The sequence below is a fragment of the Bos taurus genome, chromosome 16 (genome assembly GCF_002263795.3).
Source record: "Bos taurus isolate L1 Dominette 01449 registration number 42190680 breed Hereford chromosome 16, ARS-UCD2.0, whole genome shotgun sequence".
Taxonomy (NCBI): Eukaryota; Metazoa; Chordata; class Mammalia; order Artiodactyla; family Bovidae; genus Bos; species Bos taurus.
In genome coordinates this window covers 6,127,800-6,142,557 of record NC_037343.1, presented here as the reverse complement: position 1 = coordinate 6,142,557, position 14,758 = coordinate 6,127,800, and the positions used below count along the sequence as shown (strand labels likewise).

General features: G+C 35.1%; 1 protein-coding gene across 1 annotated transcript in view; it reads left to right on the top strand.

The window, feature by feature from the left end:
• LOC781004 (complement factor H-like) overlaps positions 1 to 14,758 on the top strand; it is a 75,045-nt gene that overhangs the window by 33,338 nt on the left and 26,949 nt on the right. Inside the window, 6 exon segments of the mRNA XM_024976667.2 lie at positions 1,256 to 1,432; positions 2,347 to 2,457; positions 2,460 to 2,531; positions 2,638 to 2,817; positions 5,191 to 5,370; positions 10,711 to 10,893. Coding sequence (XP_024832435.2) covers positions 1,256 to 1,432; positions 2,347 to 2,457; positions 2,460 to 2,531; positions 2,638 to 2,817; positions 5,191 to 5,370; positions 10,711 to 10,893 — 903 coding nt within the window.

The following is a 14,758-nucleotide window of genomic DNA, read 5'->3' as shown; positions in this document are numbered from 1 at the left end:
ATTTGGGGGGGAGGGAGAATTACTTTTACAACTATATATGGGCTTCCCTGGTGGCTCAGAAGTTAAAGTGTCTACCTGCAATGCAGGAGACCTGGGTTCGATCCCTGGGTCAGGAAGATCCCCTGGAGAAGGAAATGGCAACCCACTCCAGTATGCTTGCCTGGAGAACCCCATGGATGGAGGAGCCTGGTAGGCTACAGTCCATGGGGTTGCAAAGAGTTGGACATGACTGAGCGATTTCACTTCACTTTAGCTTATATATAATTTTATGATAATGTTTGAAAACTTAGATAGTCCTTCTTTTGGGTGAGATTCTAATTCTTAAATTCCAATTTTGAAGTTTATAAATTATTGAGCAATAGGAAGACTCCAAATAAGAATAATGTAATTTTTGATAAATTGTAGCAATCCCTGGTGGCTCAGATGTAAAGAAACTGCCTGTGGTGTGGGATACCTGGGTTTGATCCCTGGGTTAGGAAGATCCCCTAGAGAAAGGAATGAATTACTCCCAGAAGAGCCTGGCCAGCTATACTCCATGGGGTCACAAAGGGTCAGACACAACTGAGCAATTAATCCACACACAGCAGTGTGACAAATTTCATAGATTTTACACATTTTCAATGATAAGCTTATACATTTTTAAAATGAATCAGAATAATAAAACATATATTAATAATTAAGCTCATTTATAGGTACAATAAGATCAGATGTTTGTGTTGTCATATATATAATCAAGACACCTAGAATATGCCTATGTGACCTTGAACATGTTTACTCATTTTGTTTCTTGTTTCAGTTTGATTTCTACACTTGAGGATAAAATTAAGTGATTTTTAATGTACCTGTAACTCAAATATAAGAGAAATGTCTCTCTTGTGTGTTCTAGTTTCCCAGTTATATTTTTTATATCATTTTTTCATTTGTATTCAATTTTAAAATTGTGTCTTTTTTTTATTATGAGAGAATATTTCTACATTTTGAGACCAAAAAAGCAGCATTATATTTTGTAAATGTCAGTGATAAAATCAGATCCAGTATTAACAAGTTGACTTTACAAATAAATTATCAGGCATATATGTTGCTGCTCAATACCTTAATATTTCTCAAAATCCCAGATAATGTATTGTTTTTCAAGGAAGAACATTAATGTGTGTTCTGTGTATGCAGTACCCAGCACCTCATTTTATGTGACACAAATAATATTTATTTTGCAATGGTTAAATATTCTCAGTCAATTACTTATCTTTTTTGATAGAAAGAGAATGCAGTATTCCCGAAATGTATACATACTTAAATGCTTATCCCAGGAAAGAAACATATAAAGTTGGAGATGTGCTGAAATTCTCCTGCAGTCAAGGCCGTATTATGGTTGGAGCAGATTCAGTTCAGTGCTACCACTTTGGATGGTCCCCTAAACATCCAACGTGTAAAGGTAAATATTTATCTGACAGTTGTTGGAGCAAGAGTTGGGATTTCAGATATCAACCTTTTTATTTCCCTCCCTTAATTTTCTGTCCACTTCCAGTGCATCTATCTATAGTCTAATGCATTAAGGCAGAGATATACCCACCAAGGTGGAGAAGGAAATGGCAACCCACTCCAGTATTCTTGCCTGGATAATCCCGGGGACAGAGAAGCCTGGTGGGCTGCTGTCTATGGGGTTGCACAGAGTCAGACACGACTGAAGCAACTTAGCAGCAGCATACCCACCAAGGACATGTGCTGGGTAATAGGTACCTCAGTTTTCCTTCTTTAAGAAATTAACCTCCGGGTGCTTCTTGAAATATGTGGTGGAGAATCCACATAAATGCATGAGGAACCTGACACTGGCAAGATTTCTTGTTAGTTTTCCTTTTTCCTGCAATTCTACCATTAATACTGGAGAGTTTATATACTGTGGGCTTTACATCTAGTGTCCTCAAGTATGTCTAAAGAGTGTTCAAGTAACTTAAAGTCAATTCAGTCACATGTATCAAATCATGTGAATCAAAGTTAAACTGTTCAAATGCTTCTCTCAAATGATATTTTTTCAAAAAGTTTTCACACAGTATTTCTGTGGAATAAAAGTATTGCTATAATTTATACACCCAGAATGAGTAACTGGTTTGCATATTTATTTAGCATGTCTGGATAATGAACATGCTTCTGAGCATACATAGACTTCAATATGCTAGTTCAAGATGAGTAACAGAATCAGTAAACACTATTCTTTTTTTCATTGTTTAAGAATGCTAAAATTAATTATATAACAAATAAAATTTCATTTAGAAAAATAAATTTCTGCATTAGTTGGATTTTTCAGTTATAAGACACAATGTAACCATAATTTATGCAATGTTTCTACAGCAAGGAAAGTAAAATCGTGTGCTCCACCTGCTCAACTTCTTAATGGGAAAGGGAAAGAAATACACAAAGAAGAATATGCACACAATGAGGTCGTGGAATATGCTTGCAACCCAGATTTCTGATGAAGGGTTCTCATAAAATTCAGTGTGTTGATGGAGAATGGACAGCTTTACCTGTGTGTATTGGTAATGTATTCAAAGTAGTAATATTTCAAGGTAAATCATTACCCTTATTTGTATCTATATACACATTTAAATATTTTAAAGACGAACTTTTTTTGTGGATTTTCAGAGGAGGAGCGTACCTGTGGAAATATACCTGACATTGATCACAGTGATATCAAACCTTCTGTCCCTCCCTATCACCATGGAGACTCGGTTGAGTTCAGTTGCAGAGAAGCATTTACAATGGTTGGACCCAGATTTATCACGTGTATTAGTGGAGCGTGGACCCAGCCTCCTCAGTGCATTGGTCAGAACATATATCTCAAATTGACCTTTAGTATTTGCAGCCATTCTGTTGAAATTTAGAGTTATCCTTGAGAATGTCAGATCTTAAAATATAATGATCCCAAACATTTGATTTTTATAGTCCAATATGTGTCTAAAGAGGAAAAATATAAACTAGCAATAGAATTTTATCCATCTTTCTGTCCTGATATGGATGGACATTGTTTATCTTGACAAGTGTGAAACTAAATCTTACTGACAGATACTCATGTGATTAAAATGGGAGTACTAGTTATCAGGAAAATACAACTATCATTGCAGAAATGCCATTTTTGCTTTTATATGGTACTCTTTCTTTTAGAACATTGGAAACCAGGAATTATAGTTGAGGAAAATACCCATTTGATACATTTCTGTAGGAATCTTGCCTCTCTCAAGCTTCTAACTGATAATTTCTCTATCTGTTTCAAATTCTGCAAAGAAAATTTACTGTGCTGGGGAGGGTGGGCTCCAGCCCTCCCTGTTAGTAGGTAACTCTGTCATGAGAGGCACTTGGGGTGGGGCCAGGAACTTGCCCTGATACATTTGCTGTAGGAGACTCATCCTGACTTTTGGATGACCAAGTCTTTGATGATTGACCAGGAGAATCAATCTTGGCTGCCTTCTTTCATTTTTTCTCTTGGAATAGACTTTTTCCTGGAGTTTTCCTGGGCTCTGCGTTCAAAGACATCCCTGGATGTCCAGGCTAATTAACTCATTATATTTCTAGTCATTAATTATTCCAAGAAGAAGGCAGGGCTTAGGTTTAGGCCCTGAGTGAGGGCAGGGACTGATAGCTGTTTTCCTTGCTGACAGTATGTTGAAAGACCCACACTCAAAAGACCAGTTGACAGATGGGAGACATTCAGTGGAAGTTTATTTAGTTAAATAGTAATTTTTTGCTTATTAATCCCTGCATTTTCATGAACACATTACTGTCCTAGGTATTGCCAGTTCTTTAAGACCAAACCCCACCTTTGTCCTCTTCTATCTCCTCAAATGACCTCACCTCATTTAACTTTTCATTCTACCTAATGCCAAAATGTTTGCTTCAATTATTACTCTTCTGACCTCAGAGTTTTCCTTGCAAAGGTTAATCCTCTACCTGTATTCAGTTTAATGTAGTCCCCCTTTGCTATAATAGACCGTATTCCAGTTTTCTTCTCTTGAGGTTTATTTTGTAACTCTAATCTAGCTTGTCATTCTTCCTACTGTGCTTATTTTCTCCTAATAAAATAAGTCTGCTTTCCTTCCAGACACCAGTCCATCATAGGATGAGGCCCACAGCCACTATTTCTCCTTTGAGTATACATCTTCCTTTGGCCACCATTCCTTGAAGAATACTACTGGTTTTATGTCCCTCAACACCCTGAACAAAACTTAAAAACAGGGCTAATTCTCAAGGCTTTAGTGTGTTTTCAATTCAGCTTGTTATTTTATTTTTCAGAGTTTCATTTTGAAACCATCACTTTTCTTTGACTACCTACTTGACTTTTCCTTATTTTATTCATTTCACTTAACTTTTATCATTAACAGATCATTAATATATACTGCCATAGACCTATACAGATATTTTGTCAAATTAAAAAAGAACTTCCACCTGCATTGAATTTACAAAATAGGTATATATATATAAAGCTTTTTTTAGTTCCATATTTAACTTATCCTGGAGCTAGCAAAAAATTATCATGGCTTTATATTGCATTATAATGATCTGATACATAACATAGTGGCTCAAAGACTCTAAGTGTATATACAAGATAGGTTGTAACTTTAAGTACCCATCTTCTTATTTCAAGTGTTTGGTTTATTTTCAGTGTCAGGTAAAAGATTTGCTTAAAAGTTAAGATTCTATACAAAACACCTTGGATGTGGTTTTCTTATTAGGTTTCATTACATTTCTTGAAAAAACATATGTAAAGTAGCAACTTGGTATGCTTTGTGCACTGAAAATTGTTTTTATTTTATTGTTTTAAGATTGTGAATTAAAAATAATGCAGAGATGCGTAAGGTCCACAAGCAAATTATATGAACATTTACACAGATTTCAAGTTTGGGACCAAATTTATTCATGTGATAACTATTCGCTATGTAGATCATCAAAAAGTATTCTAATCAAAAAGGCAGAAATCTTTAGGATGGGTATTTTCTCTGAAATTTCAAAAACTGGACGCAAGACTCAGGCTCATGTATAATTTTTCATCTCATGCAATTTGATCAGCAATAACTTGGCTGGTGCAATTTGTAGGCAAAAATTCTCACATCATTATTTTATTGACTCCATAGCTATTTTTTGTTATTAAGCTATTTGGTTCTTTAGAATTAGTCTTTTCAAGAGAATGTTTTCATTTTATAGCAACAGATGAACTTAGGAAGTGTAAAGGGTCAACATTATTTCCACCTGAGGGGAGACCAGCACATAAGATTGAATATGACCATAACACCAACAAAAGTTACCAATGTCGAGGAAAATCAGAACACAAACACTCAATCTGTATAAATGGAGAATGGGATCCTAAAGTAGACTGCAAAGAAGGTAATCTCTTGTGCACAATGTTTTAAAAAATGTATTATATATCTCTCTAACTTGTAAAAGTAGTATCTTTGTTCCTTCAAGGAAATTTATCTATCATTCCAAATATTTTCCATCTGCAAGGTAATTTAGAAGCTAATCAAAATACTGTGTCTAAATATTAGTTGTATAATGTGCCTTAGTCAGCTCTGTGAAAAACCACTCAGAGACTTTGTGACTTTAAATTAACATCTGGGCAGTAGGTGTGCTCATTTCTACAGAAAAGCCATTGTTTCTGATTTTGTGTATTACACATAAATGTACTTATGTTTATGCTGAACTATTATGTATTTATCAATGTATCTATATGTATCAATATATATATATATATATATCTACTTATATATATTTATGTATCTATCTAGTCATCTATTTCTCTATTTGTTTAACTATCTTGAAAAGTCTTGAGTCATGTTTACATGATGAATTCCAATTGAATAGGTTCATTTCAATTTTCCACTTTTAATATCTGTGTTTCTCTTCTCCGAACTCTATGACATCTTGACTCCCTATCCTCAATATGTTTACCAATTTCTACAAGCCTAGAATATCTAGAAAGAAGCTTCAAATCAGTAGAAAACCAGATCTACTGTCTAATATTCCACCTCATAATTCATCCTTTTATAAAGATCCTAATATAAAAATCATACAACAATAAAGCTGTATTAATGGAGAATAAATTATTTAGAAAAACATAACTATTTGGGAATTAAACAACAAGCTTCTAAATAACTGCCATGCTGATACATAATGTACATTGTATATTATGGGCTTCCCTGGAAGTTGTGCTGGTAAAGAATCCGCCTGCCATGCAGGAGACCCCAGTTCAATTTCTAGATCAGGAATATCCCCTAGAGAAGAGTTAGGCTGCCCACTCCAGGATTCTTGAGTTTCCCCGGTAGATCAGTCTATAATCTGCTTGCAGTGGGGGGGACCTGGGTTCAATCCCTGTGTTGTGAGGATCCCATGGAGGCATCCCACTCTAGTTTCTTGCCTGGAGAAGCCCCAAGGACAGAGGAGCCTGGCAGGTGCAGACCATGGGATCACAAAGAGTGAGACATGATGGAGTGGCTAAGCACAGCATTGTATATTAATCATTATATACTTATGATTGCTTGGTCTTTGTGAATTAACATTTTATAATTATAAAATATTTCTTACTTTTTGTCATGCACCTTGTCTGAAAATATATATTAGCTTATTAAATATAGTTACATTACAACAATTTATTATTTCATATGATGAAGGAATTCCCAACAAATTTCAAGGAACTCATGTTTATAAATTAATAGCAAATATAAAATTAAAAGAATTTGCTACACAACTGCATCTTTAAGGAAACAAGTAACATTTACAGGTAGTGAAGTACATATGTTCTACAGTTTCTTCTAGAAACTTTATAATTTTATGTGAGTATATTTAAGTATGTTATCTATCTCATGTTAACATTTGAGGATTGCATAAAGTAGGAGTTGATTTTTTATGGATGGATTGTCAATTATTTTAAGAATATGTGTGGAAAAGCCTTTGAAGTGAAAAATCAGTTAACTATGAAAGTGTTGATTTATTTCTCAACTTTCTATTTAGTCATTCAACTATCTTCACTGTTGCCAAATTACCTTTGTAACTAGCTTTTTAGCAGGCTGAAAGTCTGATAATAGTCTCCAAGTATGTTCCTCTCACTCAAAATTACTTTAGTTATTTTGGTTTTGAACATAGAAATTTCAGGGGAGACTTACAAATTTTGATAAAATGTTGGGTTGTATATCCAACGGGATGACTTTGTAATGAGAAAAGAATTGTGGACAATTGGCATCTTTACCATATTGAATTTTGAATTCATAAACATGGTATGTCTCTATTTATTTCTGCTTCAATCTTTCCAGACATACAAATAGGCTTCCTTGGGGGCTCAGACAGTAAGAATCTGCCTGCAATTCAGGAGACCCGGGTTCAATCCCTGAGTAGGGAAGATTCCCTGGAGAAGGGAATGGCTACCCACTCCAGTATTGTTGCCTGCAGAATCCCATGGACAGAGAAGCCTGGCAGGCTGCAGTCCATAGAGTTGCAGAGAGTTGGACACGATTGAGCACACGTGAGATCTGATATCCAGTTTGCTTCTTCAAAAAATTCCCTTGATGAAGAATTCAGTTTCTTTAATAGGGAGTATGCTATTCACATTTTCTACATTGTCTTATCACTGTGACTGTTGCATTTTTCAAGAAATATCTCTATTTTACCTAACTTATGAAACTGATTGATGTAAAATCATTTCTAATAGTCACATAACATTCTATTTTTCTTTTAATCCTATAGTATATTGGGTAATCTCACCTCTTTCATTTTTGGTATTGAGAGTTGTTTCCCTCCTTTATTTTGTGAATAGAGTTTTGTTTTTCAAAGTTATTATTTTCAAATTAACATTTTTAACACAGTTTCTTCCATTTCCTCTCTTGTCTGATTTTTATCTTGTTAATATTCATGATTTTTAACTTTCTTAATTTTCTGTTTTCTCTTTTCTATTAATCTTTCTCAATTTTTTCTCTCTTGTGGACTTAATTTTCCTTTTTTCTGATCACTTCATTTTAATTTTACTCTCTCATTTTTTAAGATAAAAATGATAACATTGATTCAAACCATCATGCTTTTTAAATCTAAACCTGTAAAACTACCTTTTTTTACTTCTGAGTATTGCTTTACCTATGTAAAACTACCTTTTTTCACTTCTAAGCATTGCTTTACCTGTGCCTCAAAAATTTACAAATATATATCAATTTTATTTTCAATTAACTGTATGTGAAATATTTTCTAATATTCCTAGTGGCTTCTTTGACGTAACAGTTGCTTAGAAATGTGTTGTTTAATTCTCACATATTTATGATTTTCTAAATAACCCACTCCATTAACAGTAATACTGTGGTATGATTGTTATCTAGAGAGCTGCATATATTTACTGTACAGAATTTGGTGATTATCATCGGTGATTACATAGATAATTTATTCTTATTGATTTCTAGTCTAATTCCCTTGTCATAGAACACACTGTAAATTTTTAATATTTTGAATTGTATTCTTTCTTTGTTGCACAGCATATTGTCTATCTTTGTGATGTTTCCATTTCATATAAAGTATATGCATATTCTAGTTTCTAGATCAGGTTAACATTGTTCATAGTGTTCTAAAATGTACCTGTATCTTAAAATAGCTTTTTCTAGTTGTTCTATCCATCAGAGTAGGAATGCTCTCAGAATTGCTGACAAGGGGTGTGGATTTGTCTATTTCTTCTGTCAGTTCTGCCCATCTTTGCTTCGTGTATTTGGATATATTCTTAGATACATTATATATTTTTAATGGCTTAGTCCTTGTGAATTACCTTTTTAATATTTATAAAATAGGTCTTCATAGTTTTCATAATATGCCTTCTCTGGAAGTCCACATTAATTTATTGAAATATAGCTAATTAATTTAAAACACCTGATTATTTTCATGTGATAAAAGAATTCCTAATCAATTTCATGTAATGTGTCCTCAAATTATTCTCTATTAATTAAAAGCAATTGTAAATTAAAAGAAATCTAGCTAAACAACTTATTCACTCATATCACAAAACTTGGAAATTAAAAAAAAAATTTGTCTGTGATTTACTGACAGAAAATATGTTAAATTAAGTAAAATGAAAATTGTATACTTTGGAATCTATGGTGTACAGCAAAAATCAAAGATATGTATAGATTAAAACTTGCTTTACAAAAAAATGGACTTAAGTAATGGATAGTACAATCTCGAATCTAGAAAAGAACATATATCCAAAGAACATAGAAGGAAAGAAAAACTAAAATTAAAATGTCAATTTTTATAATAAGCTAAAAAGTATAAATAGCTGATTTGCAAAATATTCAGTTTATGGGGAAATGTAGTGTATAGACTAACTTTTGCAAGACTTTTAACAAAATTATTAGGACAAAAATGTTTAAACATCAGACATAAAATAAATTATTGAAAATACATTGATAAAAATGTCAAGAGTTAAAACAGAAATAAGATAAATATTTCTGATGAAACATAAAATATTCCAAGTCTTCCCTGGTGGCTCTGATGGTAAAGAATCCACCCAAGTTGCAGGAGACCTCGGTTCGACTCCTGTGTTGGGAAGATCCATTGGAGGAGGGCAAGGCAACCCATTCCAGTATTCTTGCCTGGAGAATCCAGAATCCCCATGGACAGAGGAGCCTGGCAGATTATAGTCTATGGGGTCACAAAGAGTTTGACATTACTGAATGACTAAGCACAACACAGAACACAAAATACTCCTATTGACTTAGATCAGAATAGAAAATCTGATGATATTACTATGATGAATAAAGTGTATTCAGTCAAATATGTCCCTGAATTTAATACAAAATGTTGGCTCCCTGAAAGGATTTATGAGTTTCCAGCCTATACTTGCAGAGTGTTTCTAATGAAATAGAAACGAAGTGTGACAGGAGAAAGCAAAACCAAGGAGTCATAAAGCGCTCCAAATTCTTCCAGGTGTATTCACGCAGTCTTCCCTCAGTTGAGCAGAACAGGTTTTGTCTTCAGATTATGAATTGGATATTTGAGGTATCTTTATTTGATGGACTCAGACACAGTTTACAGAGGGATCTTTTATACCCTCTGGTCACATAGAAAAAGCCAGGCTTGCTAATCTGTTAAAGAAAGTGCATTCATCAGTGTATATAGGGTTTAACAGTGCAGGCAAGCTAGTGAATTGTACCTCCAGGAGAGTACTGAACTGTAAACAATACACTCTAAATCCCAGTGAACCTATCTAACTCTTACCTTGTTCAAGAATTAGCATCACATTAATAGTTTATTAACTAAATGTAGTTTCTCATCTAGCTAATCAACTCCCATGGTAGAAAAATTGGTGAGGGCTTCAATCCAAGTCCAATATATCTGATCATGAAAATCTAAAAAAAAAAAAAAAAAGAGAGACCCTGATAACAGTTTTTCCTCAGTATCTATAACTGAGTGAGCAGTTCAATTAGGGCATCCTAAAGGTTAGAAAAAAATAAAATCCGTTTTACCTAAATCATGCAAGATTGAGCACAGGAAGAATAAAAGGAAGAATCTAAGACCATGAGACAATGAACCAAATGTGATATACTGAAGTGCTAAACAAGCTTAAGAGTATAATTACAGAGTATCATATTATTTGATCATTTATGATATAACATTAGAGCTTTCTGTTTATTGAAAAATTTTCCTTTAATATTTGAACTTATGCTTTTTAATCAAGAAATCTAATTTTAATATTTTCAGAAGCACAAATACAACCATGCCCACCTCCACCTCAGATTCCCAATGCTCGCGATATGACAACTACAGTGAAATATCAGGATGGAGAAAAAATATCAATTCTATGTAAAGAAAATTATTTAATTCAAGATGCAGAAGAAATTGTGTGCAAGGATGGGAGATGGCAGTCAATCCCACGTTGTATTGGTAAGTAGTGCATGCACAAGTTTGTTTAAAATATTCTTTAAAGAAGATTAATACTCCTCTAACCTTTGTATCCTTCCATGGTGGCTCAGTGGTAAAGAAACCTCTTGCAATGCACGAGGTGCAGAAGATATGGGTTCGATCCCTGGTTGGGGAAGATCCCATGGGGAGGAGGGTGGCAACCCACTCCAGCGTTCTTGCCTGGGAAATTCCATGGACAGAGGAACCTGGTGGGCTAGAGTCCATTGGGTCACAAAGAGTTGGACATGACTAAGTGACTGAGCATGCACGCAATCTTTGTATGGATCAGCAAGATGAAAACCTCTCTGTCTCTTCCATTTATCTTGAAACAGTAAATCACAGTTTCAGTTATGAACTGATGAACACTCTTTCACTTATGATGTGAAACACACACAAACTCCTTGGACTACTGTGCAAATAACAGGTAAAATTTATGTTTATGCAAATTTTATTCCTAATGATCAAAAGGACAAGAACGAAGGGACAACTGGGCCTACCCAGCCTGGGAGTCATGGTCCTGAAAAATAAGCCCCCAGAAATTCTGACTTAGAAGGCCAGAGTAACTTGTGCAGAAGAAAGCCAGAGGGCTTTAGGAAACAGAGTTTCTTCTGTTCTTTAAAGGCATGCAAAATCTCCCATACTCTGTGTCCCAGTGAAGAGGCATCAATGGGAAAGAGGCTTGGGTTAGACTAATTTGTTTATCTTTGTGAAACTTCTAGAGAGATAGGAGACAACTGGGATCATAGATACTGGTGACAGCCATCATGAGAGACAAGTACCACTTTAGAGTTCTCCCTAACACACACATACATAGCTTACTAGCACCAGAGGCTTAACAGCTCACCAGCATGACAGCACCAACCCCCGACTCCATGGGGCTCCACAGCTGCAACACCTGCATCTCACCCTGCTCTTGGGTGTGATATCACCAGCTCAAGTATGCTTAGGCCCCGAAGCCAGCTCCATCAGCAATTCATCCTGCCTATGAGTGGGCTGGCAGCCACCACATGAGGCACAGTCTGTCAGCCACCTGGGGAGGAGGTGGGATCCTTGCCTACCAGTGCACCCAGAGTAGTTGGCATTGACACAGCAGAAGGGCACCCCTATAGCATCTAGATCTGCTGCACAGATCCTACAGAGGGGACCATTCTGTTGGGCCCCATAGACTTTTGCATAAGACCACTTCTCTAAGAGCAGGAATACACCTAACTCTTAGAAATAAACACAGAGTTACGTAAAATCAGGAGACAGAGAAATGCATTGCCCAATGAAAGAATAAGACAAAATCTGAGAAAAATCACTAAACAAAGTTAAGCAAACTACCCAATAAAGCATTCAAGGTAATGACCATAAAGATGTTCAGTGGACTCTAGAGAAGAATGAATGAAAACAGAATTTTAAGAATAAGAAAATATAAAGAAGGAATAAACAGTGCTGAAGGATACAACAGCTGAAATGAAAAACACAGTAGAGAAAATCAATAGTAGATTAGAGGATTCAGAAGAATGGATCAGAGATCTGGAAGACAGGGTAGTGGAAACTTCCCAAACAGCAGAGGAAAAAGAAAAAAAAAAATTTATAAAATGAGGATAGGTTAACAGACATCTGGGACAACTTCAGTACCATTCTCATTATGGGGATCTAAAATAGAGAGAGACAGAGACTTACTTGAAGAAATAATAGCTAAACTTTTCTAACCTGGGGAAGGAAACAGACATTCAGGTCTAGAAGTCAGACAGTTCCCAAAGAGAGATGACCCTGAAGAGGTCCATACCAGGGCATATTATCATTTAATGGAAAAAAAAATAATGTTGTTGTTCCAAAGTAAACAGCAATGGGATCATACTTATCAATAAGTAGCTTAAATGTAAATGGGTTGAATGCCCCAACCAAAAGACAAAGACTAGCTGAATGGATACAAAAACAAGACCCCTGCCATCTAAAAGAGACCCACCTCAAAACAAAGGACATGTACAGACTGAAAGTGAAGGGCTGGAAAAAGATATTTCATGCAATTGGACACCAAAAGAAAGCAGGAGTAGCAATACTCATATAAGATAAAATAGACTTTGAAATAAAGGCCATAAAAAGAGACAAAGAAAGATACTACCTAATGATCAAAGGTCAATCCAAAAAGAAGATATAACAACTATAAATATATACACGCAGCCAACATAGGAGCAGCTTAATACATAAGGCAAATGCTAACAAGTATGAAAGGAGAAATAAACAATAACACAATAATAGTGGAAGATTTTAATACTCCACCCACTCACACATATGGACATGTCATCCAAACAGAAAATTAGCAAGGAAACACAAACTTAAATGATACAATGAATACAATTAGACCTAACTGATATCTATAGGACATTTCACCCACAAACTGTACATTTCACCTTTTTCTCAAGTGCACAAGGGCCATTCTCCAGGATACATCACATCGTGGGCCATAAATCTAGCCTTGGAAAATTAAAAAAAAAAAAAATGAAATCCTTTCAGAGATCTTTTCTGATCACAATGCAGTAAGATCAAATGTCAACTACAGGAAAAAGAAATTAAAAATACAAACATATGGAGGTTAAGTAACACGATTCTTAATAACCAACAAAATAATGGAAGAAATCAAAAAGGAAATCAAAATATGCATAGAAACAAATGAAAATGAAAACACAACAACTGAAGACATAAGGGAATCAGTAAAAAGAATGCTAAGGGGAAGGTTCATAGCTTTACAAGCCTGCCTCAAGAAACAAGAGAAAATAAATAACCTAATTTTACACCTAAAGCAACTAGAAAAAGAAGAACCTCAGGGATAGTATAAGGAAGGAAAGCATAAAAACTGGGGCAGAAATAAATGAAGAAGAAACAAAGGAGATGATAGCAAAAATCAACAAAATTAAAAGCTGCTTCTTTGAGAAGATAAATAAAATAGAGAAACCATTAGCCAGGCTCATCAAGAAAAAAAGTGAGAAGAATCAAATCAATAAAATTAGAAATGAAAATGGAGAAATCAGAACAGGCAACACAGAAATACACAGGATCACAAGAGACTACTATCAGCAACTATATGCCAATAAAATGGACAACTTGGAAGAAATGGATGAATTCTGAGAAAAGTATAACCTTCCAAAACTGAACCAGGAAGAAGAGAAAATCTTAACAGACCCATCACAAGCATGGAAACAGAAACTGGAATCAAAAATTTCCAGCAAACAAAAGCCCAGGACCAGACGGCTTCATAGGTGAATTTATCAAAAATTTAGAGACAAGCTAACACCTATCCTTCCCTGGTGGCTCAGAGCGTAAAGCATCTGCCTGCAATGTAGTAGACCTGTGTTCAATCCCTGGGTGGGGAAGATCCCTTGGACAAGGAAATGGCAACCCACTCCAATACTCTTGCCTAGAAAATCCCACAGACGGAGAAGCCTGGTAGGCTACAGTCCATGGGGTCGCAAGGAGTTGGACACGACTGAATAACTTCACATTCACTTTTCTTTTCAACACCTATCCTACTCAAACCTTTCCAGAAAATTACAGAGGAAGGTAACTCCCAAACTCACTCTGTGAGGCCAACATCACCTTAATTCCAAAACCAGACAAAGATGCCACAGAAAAAGAACACTAAAGGCCAATATCACTGATGAACACAGATGCAAAAATCCTTAACAAAATTCTAGCAATCAGAATCCAACAACATATTAAAAAGACCATACATCATGACCAAGTGGGCTTTATCTCAAGGATGCAAGGATTCCTCAATATTCACAAATCAATCAATGTCACACACCACATTAAAAATTGAAGGAAAACAACACATATGATTATCTCAATAGATGCAGATAAA